Source organism: Peromyscus eremicus, chromosome 2 (genome assembly GCF_949786415.1).
Source record: "Peromyscus eremicus chromosome 2, PerEre_H2_v1, whole genome shotgun sequence".
In the NCBI taxonomy this organism is placed as follows: Eukaryota; Metazoa; Chordata; class Mammalia; order Rodentia; family Cricetidae; genus Peromyscus; species Peromyscus eremicus.
The window spans coordinates 134,268,286-134,288,607 of NC_081417.1; the positions used below are offsets into that span (position 1 = coordinate 134,268,286).

Genomic DNA, 20,322 nt, shown 5'->3' on the forward strand with positions numbered 1-20,322 from the left:
GGCCAGCAGTTTCCTGATCCATATTCCCCACTTCTGCCTTGATACAGCCATCACAGGCAGGCATACAACTCGGCATTAGCCAGAAACACAAAGCTGTGTCCTGTCTTGGTGCTGGAGCAAAGGTATTGCGGGCAAGAGGACCCCAGAACAGAAGCCAAGCAGCCCCAAGGAAAGAATGCATTGCCCCTCAGGTGCTCACACAGCGGCAGGCGGCAGGAAAGGAGTCGCATGAGGAGGAATGCTGCTGAGCATTCCTGCCCAGGCTCCAGAGCCTCGCTTGACTCCTGCTGGCAGAGGACCATGACTGTGTCTCCATCAAGGACTTCAGCCCCGCTGTCCTCCTAGAGCCGTCTTCCCTGAAAACCCAGCACCCTGGGGACTGGTACTCTACCGCCACTAGCAAAGGCAAGACAAGCTCCACCCTACCTCCACTGCACCAATCGGATGATCTTTGGCACAGGTTTGGTTTATCTGTGCAGGGCTTTTGACAGCTAATCTTAGTCATCAACTTGACACCTGGGAAGAGGGACCCTCCAATGAGGAACTGTCTCCATCAGCCTGACACATGGGCACACCTGTGAGGCATTTTCTTGATGGAGGAAAGCCCAAACCAATGTGGACAGTTCCATCCCTGAGCAGGTTGTATAAGAAAACGGTGTTCCTCCATGTTTCTGTTTCAGTTCCTGCCCTGACTTCCTTGGATGAACTATGATGTAGAAGTATAAGACAAACAAGCAAAACCTTTCCTCATGCTACTTCTGGTCATGGTGCTTTGTCACAGCAACAGAAACCAAGCCAGGACAGGCTCCAGTATGTCTCTGTCCTCAACTGCCTCCTGGCCTCAACTCTTCAGGTCACTGTCTGCTAAGTTCTTTACAGATGGCCTGTCCTGGTTCTAGAACAAGTCCTAAGTACTGTGTTCCCTCACTTCCAATGCCTGTCCTAACACTGGTTCCTGCTCACTAAGGCTGACCTCTGAATATAGCAGGGTCAATCTACCTGGGCCAAGTCTAGATGCTCCTGTGCAGGTATATTTTAGGTAGATTACTACTGAATTCAGTGGTGTAAGGCAGAGTAGGTAAGCTGATCACTGAATCAGGTTAGAGCCCTGAGAGGAAAAAGATTACCGTCATCGAGGAAGTCTGCACTCAGGCTACCCAAAGACTTGACGTCTCTCACTCGTCTGCAGTCTGCTGCTTGTCGTGCACACATGACCTGCTACTCCTCATAAACACGAGCCAATTCCCTAGTCAGTCCACACGTGTACATACATATACACACATATATTTGTATATGCGCGCGCGCACACACACACACACCGGCACACACCCTGAGCACACATAAAATACACGGTCAGTCACCAACTCCTGGCTTCCACTGCTGCAATGAGAGCAGCCATGGCAGTGTTGGAACATAAACGGCTCCGGCTGTCTCAACAAAACCTTCTTCACAGAAACAAGCAGCGGGTTGCCTGAAGCCCAGGTCATGTGCCAACCTCCTGTCTCCTGGCAGAGTGGTAATACCATTTTAAAAACCTGAGAAAACAGTGTGAACGTTAGACACCGGAGCCGCTGAGGCCGACACCAGGCAGGCAGCTCTGATTCCTGCTGCCCTGACATGATCTGACAAGGACATCTGGCATAAAGACACATGACCCGGCATGGAAGGGAACGAGCCATGGGAAGGTATTACACCTTCACAGACTTGCCATCCCACCCAGGGGACAGTTTAGCCATGGACATGGTCTCTTAACAAATAACTCCCAGGAACTTGCTGGAGGCAACAGTACAAAAAACCAGTTTATTTCAGCAAAGCCACCCAGTGGCTAGAGCCGGCCCAGGACAGACGGCAGCACACTGCCTATGCTGGCTTTAAGGCCCAGCCACGTCCAAAGAGAGAGCCTGGGCCCTGCAGAGGAGCTGCTGCTAAGGACGGTAACCCCAAAGAAGGGCTTGGGCCACACACAACTGCTTCACAGGACCCAGTCAGCACCAGGGCCCCAGACGCCAGAGCTCCGTCCTTGTCTTCCAGAGGTGGGAGCCGAGCGAAGGTCACATGTACTCTCCACAGTCAGCGATGATCACCTTCTGCTTTGGCTTCCCATCCTTGCTGCCCTGAGCCTTGGTGGGCAGAACAGAGAAATCAGGAGAAGCACAGGGCTGAGAGCTGCTCAGGGATCACCCTCTCCTGAACAGGGACCTCTTTCAAATGCCCCCTTCCACAGCCACAGAGAACCCCCTCCAGCTCGCCCACTGGGAAGCCCATTCCAGGTCCAGGTAGGAAGCCATTTCCAACTACCTACCTCAATCTGCCGTAAGACATCCAGGCCTTCAGTGATCTCCCCAAACACCACATGTTTGCCATCCAGCCAATCTGTCTTATCACAGGTCAGGAAGAACTGGGAGCCATTGGTGTTTGGGCCAGAATTGGCCATGGAGAGAAGGCCTGGGAGAAAATAAGACTCCTCAGTTCCCTCCAGTTTCCAGCCCATGGTGCATACCATTGCTGACTGTTGACAGTGCTTCTGTATACTGGCTCAGGCTCCAGGACAGGGACCTGAACCCATGACACATGCCTATGCTGTCTGTTGACAGGGCTTCTGCATGCTGGCTCAGACTCCAGGACAGGGACCCTGAGATGTAGGGTCATCTTTCCTCACCACAGAAAAAGGACAAGTGGGCTGTTTCATTTTGTTCATGTTCTTTCCATTTGTAACAATAACTTGCTGTTTACTGTGTAACCAGGCCCATTCATTTAAATGGAATTGTATGGGCTGGGGAGACAGTTCTGCAGAGAAAGTGCTTGCTATAGAAGCCAGACAATCTGAAGTTCATCCCCAGAACCTACAGTAAAAGGGACGGTCTCCTGAAGGCTGTCCTCTGGTCTCCACACACCAGCTGCAGTACATGCACTGACACTCAAACACATGCACAGCACACACAAACCCACACAAGTGATAAATATGTACATGCATTTAAGGATGCTGTGCTGTGACAACTAACATGCAGGGACATCTGTGCTGGGAAGAGAGGTTAAGGCAATCACGTGGGGGAGGAGGGAAGCTGGGCCAGGACAGGAGCTGGAGACAGGCAACAGCTATGGCCGACAGGGGAGACGAATCCAAGATGAGCCCTAATCCTTTTTTCCAGACAGAGTTTCTCAGTAGCCTGTTCTGGAACTCACTCTGTAGACCAGGCTGGCCTCAAACTCACAGATCTGCCTGCCTCTGCCTCCCAATGCTGAGATTAAAGGCGTGCGCCATCATTTCTTTCTTTCTTTTTTTATGTTTATGTGCCTGCATGCTTGTCTGTGGCCCACATGTGTGCCTGGTGCCAGAGGAGGCCATAAGAGACTCCCCTGAGCCGGGCGGTGGTGGCGCACGCCTTTAATCCCAGCACTCGGGAGGCAGAGCCAGGCGGATCTCTGTGAGTTCGAGGCCAGCCTGGACTACCAAGTGAGTCCCAGGAAAGGCGCAAAGCTACACAGAGAAACCCTGTCTCGAAAAACCAAAAAAAAAAAAAAAAAAAAAAAAAGAGACTCCCCTGAGACTGGACTTACAGACAGTTTTGAGTTACCATGTAGTTGCTGGGAATCAAACCTGGGTCCTCTAGAAAAGCAGCCAGTGCTCTTAACCACTGAGCCATCTCTTCAGCCCCTGAGCCCTAATTCTTGACCAGGTACAAGTAGACAGTGTATCATCTACTAAAACAGGGGGACATGAAGGGAGTTGGGGGAAAAACTATTTTAATCTGTGAAGTCTGAGGGTCCTCTCCAAGAGCATCCAGTGCTCTTAACCACTGAACCATCTCTCTCTCTAGTCCCTTAAGAACTAAGTCTGTTATATTTACATAAACTCTAAGTCTTAAGGGCTTTCCCCAAAAATGGAATCTTCTAGGGAGCTGGATGTGGCAGTACATGCCTATAAACCTAGCACTCAGGAGGCAGAGTACTCAGGAGGATCCAGAGTTCAGTGCTAGGTTGAGTTACACACTAAGACCCTGTCTCAAAAAACAAAAACCAAGCCAGGTATAGTGGTACATGCCTTTTATCTCAGGACTTGGGAGCCTCGAGCAGGTGGATCTCTGATTTCCCGGCTAATCTGGTCTATATGTCAAGTTCCAGTCAGTCAGGGGTACATAGTGTGAGACCGAGTCTCAAAAACAAAACAAAACAAAATCAAGATCAAACCAAGACAAAGAAACAACCCAGGAATTACAACTACAATATAAATCAATGCAATCTCATTCATCATTTCACAAAATAGAGTCAGCACCAGCAACACTGTGGTGTTCGAATCACCAGCAGCTACATCTCTCTATTTCTAACTGCTGCATCTGAGTGTGGCACACAGAGGAATAACTCTTGTGTCCTCTGGTGTAACTGCACCTATTACAACAGTCTTACTTTTAAGATAACGTAGGCAGAAGAACTTATTGTCCTCGTACTTCAGTCTAGCACAAACTTGCAGGAAGAAAACAAAGGCACAGTGAACAGGTTTCTGTGGAGAAATCAACTGATCTCTGAGCCACCGCCATGCTTAGGAATCAAGGCAGGAAAGAGCAAGTCAAAAAAGCAGTGTGGCGGGCAAAGCAACTGAAGATGGGGAGCCGACCCAGAGCAAGGTGAGAAACAGGAGCACAGGGCCAACAGCACAGGATGCTGCTGGAGATGGAATAAGGTGAGGCAGAAAACTGGCTGCTGGCAAGAAAGATGGTTGGCATCTTTAGCAAGAAAGGCCTGAGTGGCCAGCTGGGGCTAAAAGTCTAGACAGGACTTTGAGAGAGTAAAAAGGCAGTGAGTCTATACATTTTTTCCTAAAAGTTTTGCTAAAAGGTAGACTAGAGTCAAGATGACAGCCGGTGAGAGGTACAAGAGTCCAAAGATAATTTATTTTAAGAATTGAGATCGCATGCCTGGACACTGATGGACCAAACTGCTAAGCAGGAGAAACACATTATATAGGTCAAAGGGAACCAGCAGAAGATGCCAACTTTCTAAGCAGGGCAGAGGGACAGACTCCCTCATAAGGAGGGACAGTCAGTCTCTGTACAAGGAGGGAAGTCAGAGCAGGCACCTGTGGTAGGCAGGAGGCAAGACCTCAGATCAATATGGAGGTCTCAGAAGACAAACAGGCATGGGCCTGGGATCTTGGATTGGGACTGAGGGCATAAAGGGGATGCAGAGGTTGAGGGCACAGGGAACCTGCAAAGATAACCAGACTCTAGGCTAGCAGGGAACACCAGCTTGTGGAATGAAGGAGGGACATGAAGAGCACAAGGCTGGAGGCAAGCAGCTCACCCCAGCATCTGTTTCTGCAGTGGCTGGCCGACCACTTGTGGCAGTCAGTCTGCCCTGGCCACGCCTTACTCACCACACCAGAATTAGTGCTTACCTGCTCCTGTGTGTTTGAGAATGAAGTTTTCATCATCGAACTTCTTCCCATAGATGGACTTGCCCCCCGTGCCATTGTGGTTTGTGAAGTCACCACCCTGGCACATGAACTGGGGGATGATGCGGTGGAAGCTGCTTCCCTTGAAGCCAAAGCCCTTTTCATGGGTGCACAGGCAACGGAAATTCTCTGGTGTTGAGAAAGGAAACGGTGTTGAGGTTGAAGACAATGTATCTTCCTGATCAAATTTAAGTAACTACCCCGAAAGATGAGGGGTATGAAAGGGGGAAAATAAAACATGTTTTTCTTGTTTAGTTTTGCACAACTGCTCCTGGTATGCACATGGAGATGATTCCTAGGACTCTTCTGGATTCTCTATCTATTCTACCATCTCTATATTATCTAGGATACACAACACAATATAAAAGCTCCATAAATGGTTGCTATACTATATTATCTAGGGCATATAATGGGGGACAATACAAGCATGCTTAGTAGAGACGCAATGTTCCCCTCAAGTAGATGTAGAAATTTGTATTACATTCATTATTGTGTATGTGCGTACATGTGTACATGTGTGCATAGGTCTGAGGACAACTCACAGGGTATGGCTCTCTCCTTCTATCATGTGGGTCCTGGGCTTGAACTCAGGTGTCAGACTTGGCAGCGGGTACTTTAACCTGCTGAGCCATCTGACTGGTCCGTCACATATTTCTGCTATGATTGGTTCAATTCAGAGATGTGGATCCCACGGATAGAGAGAGCTAATTGTATTCTCCTCCCATCCTCCTTACAAGCTGTTACAATACTGATTTACTAAATAACCACATGCCACCCTGGTTAAATAGGACGGAATTTGTGCATTCTATCTATGCTGTATTCTCAAACTATACCAAAGTGATAATGAAGTGGTTTTTTTTTTTCAATTTATTTGTATTTTATGTACATTGGTATTTTGCTGCATGTACATCTGTGTGAGGGTGTCAGATCCCCTGAAACAGGAGTGACAGACAATTGTGAGCTGTCATGTGGGTGCTGGGAATGCAGGTGCTGGGAACCAAACCTGGGTCCTCTGGAAGAGCAGCCAGTGCTCTTAAGTGCTGAGCTATCTCTCCAACCTGATTTTTTTTTAAAAGATTTATTTATTTTATGTATATGGTGCTTTATCTGCATATATACCTGCATGCCAGAAGATCCCATTATAGATGACCATGAGCCACGATGTGGTTGCTGGGAACTGAACTCAGGACCTCTGAAAGAACTGCCAATGCCCTTAACTACTAAGCCATCTTCTCTAGCCCCATGCAGTGATTTTTTTTTTCTACAGAAAAGGGGGCAGGGAAGGTGGAATCCAGGGCCAGTCAGACAGCTCAGCAAGTAAGGCTACAAGCACTTACTGTGCAAGCCCGGAGACCTGAGTCGGACCCACAGAATCTATGTCAAGGCAGAAGGACAGTGGTACTTTCCTCCGAGATACAGCTTCAGACCCACAGAATCTATGTCAAGGCAGAAGGACAGTGGTACTTTCCTCCGAGATACAGCTTGCCAGGTTTAAGGAAAGCTTAAGACTCAGGATGTTCTAAAGCTCTGTGTCAATTCAGGAAGTCCCTGAAACTGACCAGATTCAATAGGATCCTCTCTTCCCTAAGCAGGAAAGATTGATGGGAGGCACTGTCAACAAATGGAGCTGTCTGTCCATAGTCATCTCAAAACACAGAGCTGCCTGAAAAACCACTCTAACCTGTCAAATTGCCTGAAGTTGTGCAGTTAGCACCAGGTTCCTAGCTTTCACAAGCCATTTTGGGCGTTTGGTGATGCAGCTGACTTTGGGTCAATTTCTGCTCCTGTAAGTAACTACCTACTCATACTCTGTTCATGTCTTTCCTGGAACTCTGCAAGTTGTCTTCTAACCTCCGTATGTCATGCACATGCACACACACATACACAATCTGTTTTTGACAGGGTCTCACTATGTAGCTCTAGCTATTCTGGAACCCTATGTAGACCAGGCTGGCCTGGAACTCAAGGGATTTGCCTGCCTATGCCTCCCAAATGCTGGGATTAAAGGGGTGTGCCCCACCACACCCAGCCACAGTAATTTTTTCTAAGATGCTTTTTTTGTTTGTTTGTTTTTTTCAAGACTGGGTTTCTCTGTGTAGTTTTTGGTGCCTTTCCTGGATCTCGCTCTGTAGACCAGACTGGCCTCGAACTCACAGAGATCCACCTGGCTCTGCCTCCCGAGTGCTGGGATTAAAGGCGTGTACCACCACTGTCCGGCTTCTAAGATTCTTTTTTAAAAACCACCTTTATGTAATGTGTCTGCATGTGAGCATGTGCATGTGAAAGTGGGTGCCAGAAGAGGCATCAGATTCCTTGGAGCTGCCTAACCAGGCTTACAGTAACTCACAGCACTAGAGGACAGGCCCCACCCGTAGGCATATCTCCCCATGCTCACCCTCAGACATGCCAGCCAAGATAGATAAGGGGTTGTGGAAGGGGGAAAGACTAATTCCTTTTCTAGGGCAGTAAATCAAACGATAATGCCTTGAATGAAAACATATATATGTTTAAAAAAAAAAAGGAAAGAGAGAAAGAGACAGAGGGAGGGAGGGAGGAGGGAGGGAGGGAGGGAGGGAGGGAAGGGGGTGAATATATAGCTATTATCTTCCAATATGGAAGTCAAAACGAAAATAATGAGCTAAGAAATGAGACCGGCTGCCTCTGAGGAAGGGCAAACAGTGCAGATGGCAGGACGGGACAGGTTCACTGGTCCCTATTATTACAGGGCTAACGACTTGTCAAACCAACCTTGTGATAACAACTCCTTAAATTGTATGTGTAAATAGTAAAATTTACATTAAAAATAGTCAATATTTTAATAAACAGGAAATCAGTACTAGTTACTTCTAAAGCATAGAGCCGGATGTACTACCGTTGGAATATATATGTGTGTGTGACAGTTTCTTTTAAACAATGAATACATTACTTACAATGTATTTGTAATAATATATTACTTGTGCTATTTTTTAAAAACTCCTCTATTACTAATAATAATAAATCAGCACTTATAAAGCTTGAATGTCAGCTCTGATCTGTTATTAGATCCTAGGACCTTAGATGCCACGAATTAATTTAGTCAGGTCAGAAACAACACCAAGGGTCTAAGAGCTGAGGCGAGGAGAGCCTTGGGAAGGCTTCCTGCCAATCTGACCACAGGGGTCTGCTTACCTGCTGTCATGGGCACAACATCAGAACGCAGCAGCATCTGGATGCGGCCAGCGGGCTTGTTCCCTATCTTGATGTCCATGTACACCTGAGGATTTGACCGCGCTTTTTTTGTAGTGGGCTCTCCCTAGGTCAGGAGAAAACACTAGTTAGAATGTTAGTGCTAGTGCTCCCTATGCGGGTGCACGAGTAATGGAACCCAGCACCACAACTCCAGCGACCAGCCTGAACACAGGAGCTGACAGGGAAGGTCGTGGGCCCTGATTGGGCCTCAGGAGGCAGGAACTACGGCCACAGCACCCAACTGGACAGCCAATGACAGGAAACCCCACTCAGCACTCTAAAACGGGGCCCCCACCTGGAGGCATCTCTCTCCACGCTCACCATCAGACATGCCAACTCACGTCTCCTTGTCCCGCAGCTGGCAGGGTCAGAACACTCAACCCTCCTCATCTTCAGTACCTCAGTCAAGTCATTTAACTCACTACAGTGGTGGACACACTCATGCACCAACACTTCTCTCCTCCATGCCCAATCATCACTGTCACAGGTTCACCTTGGAAGCACAGGGGAACCCTTCGGATTGGAGTGTCAAAGGACAAGAGGCTGAGGCCCGCTTTGTACTGAAGCAGGGGAGACCACGCGGAGGAAGGCAGACACAGAATACAAACATCACATTTGTTTTGGTTCAGCTGATCAAATCCAAAGCATCACGCAGATGCCGAGGCTCTGGCTATGCTGGTTACGTTGGTACTAGCAATACCACAGCAGCAACAACAATACAGTACTTGCTGTATAACTTGCACCAAGTCACAAAGGTAGTACGTGATGAGTAGGAACTGAAAAACAAGCCACCTTTCCCCCTCAAGTTCACGCTTAGTCCAGTATTCCACCCCACAGTACAAGGCCCCAGCTTATCAACTATACTGCCTAGAAAAGGCAATGGGCACAGGAGTAGCCTGTGCAAAAGCAAGCGTATGCACAAAGACTCTAGTTTACTAAGCGTCAGGCAGGGACTGTACGAGAGCAGCAGAAAATGACACCTGCAAGATGGGCAGGATGGAGACCTGGGAGCTCCTGTGTCCTGAGGCACATGACAGGACAAGTGCAAAGTTCTGAGCAGGAGAGGAAAGGACAGGATCTGTACTCCAGGAAGATTATTCTAGCTTCTTAGGGAAAGCACAAACCAGAGACTTGAGCTTAGACAGGGGCTGCCATACAAAGACAGGCTGTCAAGGGAGGCTTCAGAGAAACACCTGAAGAGTGTGAGGATGCTGGTTCTACCATAAAGAAGGGACTAGGAACACCTGGGGACCCCCCTAAGCGTGCTACTTTAAGTAGCCCCTATGGGCAGCTGGAAACAACTCAAGTCCGATGTTAGAAACAGACCATCAAAATCAACGGTGCAGCACAGGAGGGCTTCTGATAGCCAAGAATGACTGTTACTGTTACAGCTGAAAAAGGACAGAAAAGCCATGTGCCATGAACAAAGCATAGAAGAATGTCAACCCATAGGGTACATAGAGGAAGTGAAATGTGGTGATATATTGTGTACCCTAATAAACTTGCCTGAGGATCAGAGGACAGAGCTAGCCACTAGATTAGACATAGACATACACCTTTAATCCAGCACTTGAGATCTCATGCCTTTGCTTGGGAAGCACATACACCTTTAATCCCAGGAAGTAATATGGCGGGGCAGGGAAAGGTATACAAGGCATGAGGAAATAGGAACTCACTCTTTTTTGGGGGGGAACTCTTTAGACTGAGGACTTCGTAGAGGTAAGAACTAGTGGCTGGCTGTTCTGCTTCTCTGATCTTTCAGCTTTCACCCTGATCTGTGGCTCTGGGTTTTTTACTAAAAGACATCTAAGATCTGAACAACAGTGAAGTCCTGCAGCACTGGTCATGGAGGTGTGCTGAGAACCGGGAAATGTGCCAGGGCAGAACTGCCTTAGGCAAACCCAGAAACCACACACAAGCTAAAGGGAAAAACTACCTGTCTTGTCACCTCTGTATGAGGCCAAGGCCCTTAGCACGAGAGGGCTGCCTGGCAGGGTGTAGGGGAGCACAACATGATCCCCAAAGCTGTGCCCTTTCCTTCCCCCAGCACCACCTTCGCCAAGTCCTAAGCTCACCGTCCACCCTCTGCACTTCCGTAAATACACACATCTCCAAGTCCCATAACGATGGGAAGCACAGCCTGTCTTCTGGGGAGGCACCACCTTCCATCTCACCTCTTGGGTTTCTGCTTTGGGAGGCTCGGGTCCTTCCTCTTCTTTATTCTCTTCAAGAGTCTTCCCAGAAAACTTCTTCAACCAATCGTCATCTGACCAAACTGGAAGGAAAAGATACACACAGTGAAAAATCAGACTGTCCCTCAACTGCCAGGCAGATGCTTTGGTCATCTCTGTGGTCCTCTTGGCCAGAGAAGTCCCCTTTGAGAATGCTCTAGACCAAGCTCCCACTGGGACTCCCCAGAGGTCCAGTGCTTAGTAGGACCAAGGGGAAAAGCTGTGCTAAAGGCAAAGATGAGCTTCGCTGGCGTCAGCCCTTCCCCAGGAGATGAGAAACCAGGCAGGGTTCTCTCAAGAGAAACAATTACTTTGGCTTTGCTGTTGTTTGCCAATAAAGGTAACGTATACCCTTCACCAGTGTGAACCACACTCTTGACCCACCTCCACTCCTGTCTACCAGAAGGAGTCATGAGCATGCACATAAAGGAGGCCAAACCATAGCACCCAACGAGCACCCCAAAAGGTGCCCTACTCACCTGGTCTGGATGAGCCCTCTTTAATTCTCATTGGTTTGGCCAAATTGACACGAATAGTCCGTCCAAAGAGCTCAGATTCATTCTGAAAAGATTGTAAATCCAGCTGCTTAAACTGTCAGATTAAAAATCTCCAGCAGCTTTTCATTTACTTCTGAGACCTGATCAGTCTCTTCCTTTTATCGGGATCCCTTAGCAACAAAAGCTATGCCCTCACCAGACAGTACCAAGGAAGGAAATTAGAGGAAGATGCCCCCTGGAGCTGCTGCAAACTTTTTTTTTTTTTTTTTTTGGTTGAGATGGGGTTTCTCTGTGTAGCCCAGGCTGTCCCCAAATTCACAGAGATCCTCCTGCCTCTGCCTCCCGAGCACTGGGATTAAAGGAGTGCGCCACCGCCTGGCTAGCTGCAAACTTTTAATACCAGCGAAGACCTGCACTGCTGAGAAGAATTCTGAGCTCCAGGGACTCAAGTGACAAGGATAAATGCAGGCAAACCCCGAGTCCACCTTTAAAAGCAAGATCAGCTTTGAGATAGTATATATGGAGAACGGGGAGTAGAGAACAATGAAAAAAGACCTTCAAAGTGGCACTGGGAAAGGCCACTCAATGTGAACCTTAAGGCAGCAGTGAAAATCTCATGGGAAAAACTTAAATTTCTTCCAGTTAATATCAGAATCAATCACGTACTGATTTATAATGGAAACATGTAACCAGAGATGATTAGTTTTAAAGACTTTTTTTCCAGCAAAATTCTAGCAACAGTACAATATTTTTGCACTTCATATCTGACATAAAATGACACAGAAGTGTCTTAGGCCAGCCACAAATCTTAAGAATGTCATCATTTCCCAGGACTTTTCCAGGCTGTTCCAATCATCTGTATCAGTAGCACAGCCTTCAGTTACTGAATTTCTCTTTTCAATTGTTAACTAATCTTACATTTCACAAAACCCTTCCCTCTGCAAATATGCAGTTTCAGTGAGCAATCAGTTGGCATTGGGTTCGCCATTCACCATCATATGGGTGGCCAGTGAGAGACCAGCCAAGAAGGATGAGCAGGAAGTACAGTTAAGGGGGGAGGTGTCTGAGCAGGAACTAATTTTACCAGCGATCAGTTCACAGTGAGTATTTTTACTTGATGGCAACTTTTACCACCCCACCCAACCCTGACACTTCAGAGATTCAGAATACCAGTATTTGAACAAGGACCCCTGTACCAGCAAAAGGCAACTTCAGTGAGAATCAGGATTCCCAGCCATACCATGTTGTCAATAGCTGCTGCAGCATCCTGCCAAGAAAATGCAAGGTGTAAGTTCAGGCTTCTATCTGAATACGTGTGTCTAAATGCACACTTGATAGTAAAATAAACAGGAAAAAGTCACCTCTGCACTTCCTGCCTAGTTTGTGTGTGTGTGACTAACAACACTTCCTGGGCAATTTTCAAGCTTGTAGTGCCACGATCTGCTTCTAGCTGAAGGCATAAGAGACAAACACCAGCACTGCCAGGCAGGAATGCTCAACAGACAGAGCTGTAAGAGCTCTGCGGAGCAGGACAAGCAGCGTCTGACCGTCTGGGCTGCTACCGACAGGTCACAGTCTGATAGGAAGGTTTCCTTCAAACAGCACTTCCCAAAGCATCAGCCTAAGACCCCAAACCTAAGTAGATGGGAAACAGCTTCCTCTACAGCACTGGTTCTCAACCTCCCTAACGCTGTGACCCTTTATACAGCTCCTCCTGTGGTGACCCCAACCATAAAATTATTTCGTTGCTACTTCATAAAAGTAAGTTTGCTACTGTTATGAATCGTAATGTAAATATCTGATATGTGTGACCCCAAAGGGGTCGTGACCCACAGGTCAAGAACTGCTGCTCTGTAGCAACCAAAGACTACACCAGGATAGCACCGAAGTCTTACCTCTGCCAACTCAAATTCAACAAAAGCAAATCCTCGGTGCTTTTCTGCAAAAAGGAAAAGACACAAGAACAAGTCATTACCATGTGAGGCAATGGAAGGAAAAAGATCAGTCACACGCCATGTCCAGACACCAGAAATCCTGCCCAGTCACTATCTAGAGAGAAGGAATCTCATTCTTTGATCTCTTTTAAATAATATTGGAAGCAATAATAAACATCTTCTATGGACAAAGCTAAATAATTGTAAATTTGTATGTGTATGGGTGTTTTGCCTACATGCATGTTTAAAAACCATGGTGTACCTGAGGAGGCCAGAAGAGGGCACTGGATCCCATAGACGGGAGTTACAGATGGCTGGGAGCCACAGTGTGGGTGCTGGGAATTTAATCTTGAATCTATCTTCTAGAAGAACAGCCAGTGCTCTTACCACTGAGCCATCCCTCCAGCCCTGAACTGATTTTTAAAAAAAAAAAAAAAACAGGGTTTCTCTGTGTAGTCCTGGCTGTCCCAGAACTCACATTATAGACCAGGCTGGCCTTGAACTCTTAAGAGATCCCCATGCCTCTGCCTCCTGAGTGCTGAGATTAAAGGCATGTGCCATCACCACCACCTGGCTCCGAATTTTATTTTTAATCTTTAAAATGAGCGTTAGGGCGGGCAAGATGGCTCAGTGGGTATTGGAGCTTGCCACCAAGCCTGAGGTAATAACCTGAGTTCAATCTCAGGATCTACATGGTAGAAGAACCAATTCCCGCAAACTGTCCTCAGCCATACCACACAGAAATAAAGAAAAAAAAAATTTTTTTTTTTTTTTGGTTTTTTGAGACAGGGTTTCTCTGTGTAGCTTTGCGCCTTTCCTGGGACTCACTTTGTAGCCCAGGCTGGCCTCGAACTCACAGAGATCCGCCTGGCTCTGCCTCCCGAGTGCTGGGATTAAAGGCGTGCGCCACCACCGCCTGGCTTTTTTTTTTTTTTTTTTTTTTAAGATTTATTTATTACATATACAGCATATATGACTGCAGGCCAGAAGAGGGCACCAGATCTCATTACAGATGGTTGTGAGCCACCATGTGGTTGCTGGGAATTAAACTCAGGACCTCTGGAAGAGCAGTCAGTGCTCTTAACCTCTGAGCCATCTCTCCAGCCCCAAGAAAAAAATTTTTTAAAGGGCATTCTATTCATTTATGAAAGTCAAACATAAACCTTAACCTTCACGCAGTACAACTGGGAAGGTAAGTTACTATGTTATCAACTATTTATTCAAATACACAATTTGAATCCAAGTGCCACAGTATGTATTTGTAATGCCAACTTCTTGGGAAGCTAAGGCAGAAGGATTATCAGTTAAGAGGCCAGCCTGGACAACAGTGAGATCGTTTTGAAACAGAAACAAAACAAAACTAAAACAAGCAAAAAGTCACCAACCAAATATAAAATTTGATCCATCAACTACACATAAAGCATAAATCCTAAAATCTGGTACGGATATTCAGTCTTTACCCCCAGACAAATTCTGACTTAGAGAGCCCACACACAACAATGTCAACTTAGTTACACAATCCATTAGAAAGTCAGCCCGGTGGTGGTGGTAGTGGTGGTGGTGGTGCACAACTTTAAACTCAGCACTCAGGATGTGGAGGCCAGCCTGGTCTACAGAGTGAGTTCCAGGACAGCCAGAGCTACACAGAGAAACCCTGTCTCAACCGCCCCTCCCCCCACACCCCTGAAAAAGTCAATAGAACTTTTTTTTGCAGACGGTGTCTAACTATGCGGCCCAGACTAACCTTAAACTCTATCCTCCTGTCTCAGCCTCTGAAATGCTGGGATTACAGACATGTGCCACCATGCCCATCAAATACTGGCAAAAAAAGATTCCCTAGGCTCAGAGAGCTTAAAGATCTTGTTATTCGCCCCCACTACCCTTTCTCTGTGTGTGTATGTGTGTATATGTGTAGTCAGTGCTGGGAACTGAATCCATGGCCTCACATGTTGGGCAAGAATTCTGCTGAGCTATACCTCTACTCTAAGAATGCAAATTTAGAGTTGGAATGTGACTTTTTTGTTTGCTTGTTTTGGTGGTTTTTCGAGGCCATGTTTCTCTGTATAACCCTGGCTGTCCTAGAACTCAGAGATCCAACTCCCTCTGCCTCCTGAGTCCTGGAACTAAAGGCATGGGCCACCACCGCCTGTGTGACTTTAATCTTTTACAATTCTCTTCCTCTAGGAGGGTAATGAACATCAGAGACACCCAAAGGACCCACCTGTTTCATAATCCAGAGGAATCTGAATATCTGTGATGTCTCCAAAAGGGATGAAAGCCGCATGAAGAACCTTGTCGTCCACCTCTTCTGCCAGCCCACCTGTAAATAAGCCAAGGACACTCTGAGCCGGTCCTCGACACTCAAAAGTCGCTGCAGCCATTGGCACAACAGCAAAGGGGAGGGATCTTCCCATCCAGTCCTTCATCTACACAAACACCTCTCTCTCTACTGCCCCTCCCAACTACGTTCTTTCTCCAACCTTTTTTTCAAACAGATCCGAATCTATCTCCAAGATGCAACAACAGCTTCATAACTGACCCCGCCCACCGCAAAAAAAAAAACCAGCAGGAATATTTTGGGGGAAGTGGAAACAAATCCATCAGTTCTCTTGGACAAGTCTTAAACGTCACCGTCCCATGATAAAGCGAGAGCTCCTTAAATAGTAGTGTACACAGGGCTCTCACCCGAGCTTCACTTCCACTGTTTCCCTGGGTTTCTCGAAAAATGACTCACTTGCCCCCAGGCGTCAGGCTATTTACATCTTTGGGCTTCGGCTGCAGCTAACAGTTTTGCCTATACTCGGACCCCTTGCCTAACTCCTGCTCAAGCTCTGCGTCCCCGGCAACAGAAAGCTTGCACTCACCAACTTCCTGTCATCACTGTTCGTCCCTACTACAGCGCTTATCAAACTGTGATGTTTAGGTTAATTTCCACTTTCTTCTTCCTAGTCTGGTAACTCCTTCCTTTAGGGCACAGACCCAGACATTCCCGCACTGAATGTTTGTAAAACGAATGGGCGGGAGGATTTGGAAGCCCATAATTCCTGTCACTGGTCAGGGCTCCTGTGCGCTTAGTGGACTAGGAAGGTCGCCGGAATGGTTCCTTCCATCTCGGCTCACACCCTCAGGTCCAGCAAGCCCTCCTCCGTCGAGTCGGGCTGCTGGCCGCCTTCCTCACATTTCCCAGACTCTGCCTAGCTCCCGTTCCTGCTCACCCACGTACAGCACACGCTTGGTGGTAGCCATCTTGCTCACTCCAGTTTCCGCCGGAAGCCGTCGCTCGGCCCGCCCCCCTTGCCGTCGCCCTTTCCCTTAGGTCCTGGTGGGTCCCTGGGCGCGGCGGCTGCGGGCTCCGCCCCTTCCCGCCTATTGCGGCATCCGGTACCCCTGGTGGTGGGCGGACCTGAGTGATGTCAGTGACCCCGCACGAGCTGCACGCTCCGGTGCTGATGGTGTTGCGGGGAACAAACCGTGGTCCGATCGATCCATCGGGGAATTATCGGCGGTTATGACCCACTACCAACACACTGCCGTCCCGGCTGTCCAGCCACTTGTTTCTGGCCAACTCGGAAGCTAAGAATGATTTTTACATTTTGAAAGGGCGGGAAGCGGAGAGGATCAAGACAGTACTATTTCATAACAGATGGAAATTACGTGAAATTAAAATTTCAATATCGCGAAGTTTTATTAGTTACAGCGACATTCGTTCCTCTGTTTCCTGGCTGCTTTCATGTTACAAGGGGAGGAGACCTGTTCCACCCAAAGCCCATGATATTTTACTATCTGACCCTTTGGGAAAACTGCTATTGTTTTACTCTTGTACTTTTGTACAAGAACTACTCTTGTTCTAAATTAAGTAATATTTAAATTTTTTCTCACTAACAGTAGAAAATAGTAAGACCACGTTTGTTTGCTTGTTAAAGTGTCTCGCTTTCGGTCATGTACCACCAAGATACCTCAAACAGAAATTTAACTAGTTTCACTTTATTTATTTTGAGACAGGATCTCCCTATGTACCCCCTGGCTGTCCTGGAACTCACTATGTAGACCAGGCTAGCCTTCAGCTCACAGAGATCGCCTGCATCTGCCTCCCACGTGCTAGGACTAGGCTTTATTTATTTATTATGGTGCTGGAGATCAAACCCAGAGCTGTAGCCCATTGCTAGGCAAATGCTCTACCACTGATCTATATACCCTCACCCATTTTAGATAGAGCATTTTGAGGTAACTTTTGCGTTTGTGTGCCTGCGAGCGAGGGCGGGTGCGCATGTGCATAGAGCGACACATACATGCACGTGAAAGCCAGAGGACAATTTGATGGAGTTGGTTTTCTCCTTCCACCAACTCAGGTTTTTACCGGCTGTATCTTTACTGGCTGAGCCATCTCACTGCCCTTTGAGGAGACTTTTTTTTTTTTTTTTTCTTTTTTGAGATAGTGTTTCTCAGTGTAGCTTTGCGCCTTTTCCTGGAACTCACTCTGTAGACCAGGCTGGCCTTCGAACTCACAAAGATCCACCTGTCTCTGCCTCCCGACTGCTGGGATTAAAGGCGTGCGCCACCACCGCCCGGCTTGAGGAGACTTTTAAGGTGAAACCTGAACTGAGAGGCAGGAGCACGTGAGGTGGAAATGGACCGCATAAAATCAGGCAGGAAAGGTGGGAAGAGCCACACCATGCCAGGGCCTGCAAGCTCTGTGGAAAACTTAGCTTTGAGAAGTTACAGTAGGATTATAACACGGAAGTTACATGGTCACATTTACATTAATCTTTTTCCTTTTTTAATTTTTTTTTTTTTTTTTTTGGTTTTTCGAGACAGGGTTTCTCTGTGTAGCTTTGCGCCTTTCCTGGGACTCACTTGGTAGCCCAGGCTGGCCTTGAACTCACAGAGATCCGCCTGCCTCTGCCTCCCAAGTGCTGGGATTAAAGGCGTGCGCCACCATCGCCCGGCTCCTTTTTTAATTTTGAGATTACATTTTAATTACAAGGTTTCTCCCTCCCCCCCCCCAAACTCTCCTTATGCCCCTCTCACTCTCCTTCAAACTCAAGGCCTCTTTTTTTTTTAATCAATTGTTATTTCATGCCTATATGTATTTGTATATACACATATATTCCTAAGTATAGCCGGTTGAGTCCATATAATGCCCCCTGTATGTATGACTTTAGGGCTGACCATTTGGCACTGGCCAACCAATCAATGTGCTCTTCCCTGAGGGAGACCATCTCTCCTGCCCCAGCTTTACTCAGTTGCATGTGGTTCTTTGTGTAGGGTTAAGGCCTTGTGGGCTTTTCCCTGTGCAGTTTAGTGTGTTCATTGGTGTCCTTGTTCAGCTCTCCTTTGGGTGATCATGTCGAGACCTTATGGGTATAGCCTCTGACGTTACTAGGAGACACAATCTAGAGCAAAATCCCTGATCCCCTGGCTCTTAAATCTTCCCACCCCACTTCTGCAATGTTTCCTGGACCATGGGTGTGGGAGTATTTTGTAGATGTATCTGTTGGAACTGGGCTCCCCAACTCTGCCTAATGATTGGTTGTGGTTTTCTGTAGTGGTTGCCATCTGTTGTAAACAGATGAAGGATGAGGGATGAAGACTACACGTATGTGTATATTTTTTTAAAGATTTATTTTACACATATGAATGTTTTGCCTGCATGCATGTATGTGCACCATGTGCATACCTGGTGCCCACAAAGGTCAGAAGAGAGCATCAAATCCCCTGTAACTGGAGTTATGGATGGTTGTGAGCCACCATCTGGGTACTGGGAATTGAACCTGGGTCCTTTTCAAGAGCAGCAAGTGCTCTTAACCACTTAGACATCTCTCCAACTGCTCCCCCCCCCCCCCCCCCCCGTTTACATTTATAGACACTAGCCTGACTTGTCTAGGATGGATTGAGTGGAGCCCAGGAGAACAAGGTGTTAATGCAGCAGACTAGGGAAAGCCGGGTAGTAGTGGCTTTCCCCCTTCAGCACATCTATGAGCTATTTCTGGGGTGATCTTCCTTCAGAATAAACCTAAACCATCCCATGTTCCCTGCTTACATCACTGATGCCAACCACACATCCCCTGACATGGGAGCTGTGCCTGCTCCATGTTAAGCCTGATCTCTATGCCAGCCTTTCAACCCCTTACCACACACTCATTTTCCTTCTGCCTTTGTTTATTGGGTTCTCACTTCTTTATCCGTGAAGGTACACACCAGTTCTTGTCATTGGTCCTGTTTACTGCATTCACCTGTGACCCCACAGAGTCTGTGGCCCAGAAGTTGATTGGCAGCCTCCTGTAACTGTAGTCAGGGCTGTGTCTGGTGTCTGTCTTCCATTAGATCCAGGTCTTTGACACCAAGGCCTGTACCCACTGTGTCCCTAGAGCTAAGCACATAGCTGACTTCACCAATCTCATGCCTTACTAAGACATGATGCTTATGGGAATAAGACTTTGTAGTCTGGTTAGGAGAATTTGTGTGTGTGTGTGTGTGTGTGTGTGTGTGTGTGTGTGTACCCAAAGTATTCCAGAACAACACAGTCACAGTCACTCTGGGAAACTTATTCAGGTGTTCTTTATGTGGGTATGGTGTACTAAAAATATGTATGTATAATTGATCTTTGTCTAAAGTTCTAGGTACAGAGCTCTTAAAAACCCTCGGAATTTCCCAAATAACATGGCTGAGTCTTGTTATTCATAATTAGCCCATTTTGATCATTTCTGAGTTTGTGCTCACCATGACTCATTGTGGGGCCCTTCCATAGTTTCCAGATGGAAACTGGTTACCAGAGGGATCATCGTCTTCATCAGAGGCTGAATTTTTAGCTCCACCTCCAGATCCCTCAGAGAAAGTAGGAAATAGGAAATAGAATTCTACTACCAATGACTCAGTGATGCCTGTGTAAGAAAACTCCATGCTTGGGGGCTTTCAGGTAGCTGAGACTGTTGATATACTTCAAGGATGGCAGGTCTGGCATGCTTGGAGAGTGTGAAAACTCC

The 20,322-nt window shown here is 47.2% G+C and overlaps 1 protein-coding gene across 3 annotated transcripts; it reads right to left on the bottom strand.

Moving 5' to 3' along the window:
• Positions 1-1,781: 1,781 nt before the first annotated feature.
• Positions 1,782-16,761, bottom strand: Ppie (peptidylprolyl isomerase E). Of its 3 annotated transcripts, none has more exons than XM_059254908.1 (10): positions 16,555-16,761; positions 15,561-15,659; positions 13,301-13,344; positions 12,646-12,672; positions 11,388-11,469; positions 10,852-10,952; positions 8,618-8,741; positions 5,393-5,578; positions 2,303-2,445; positions 1,782-2,120 (listed from the first exon to the last, which is right to left on the bottom strand). In XM_059254908.1, exons 1-10 carry the CDS (start codon positions 16,583-16,585, stop codon positions 2,052-2,054), a joined length of 906 nt encoding a protein of 301 aa, XP_059110891.1. In that variant the 5' UTR covers positions 16,586-16,761; the 3' UTR covers positions 1,782-2,051. The 3 variants fall into 3 exon arrangements, with proteins under 3 accessions (XP_059110891.1, XP_059110892.1, XP_059110893.1); XM_059254909.1 differs by having other exon boundaries at positions 16,563-16,758; XM_059254910.1 differs by lacking the exons at positions 15,561-15,659; positions 16,555-16,761 and having other exon boundaries at positions 12,602-12,672; positions 13,301-13,332.
• Between the last annotated feature and the right edge of the window lie 3,561 nt (positions 16,762-20,322).

Coding starts and splice junctions, on each gene's coding strand:
- Ppie (XM_059254908.1), bottom strand. CDS start 16,585: ATGGCTACCACCAAGCGTGTGCTGTACGTGG. Junction 11,470..12,645: donor CAGCAGCTATTGACAACATG/GTATGGCTGGGA, acceptor CAATCTTTTCAG/AATGAATCTGAGCTCTTTGG. Junction 2,446..5,392: donor TCTCAAACACACAGGAGCAG/GTAAGCACTAAT, acceptor ATTTTCTCCCAG/GCCTTCTCTCCATGGCCAAT.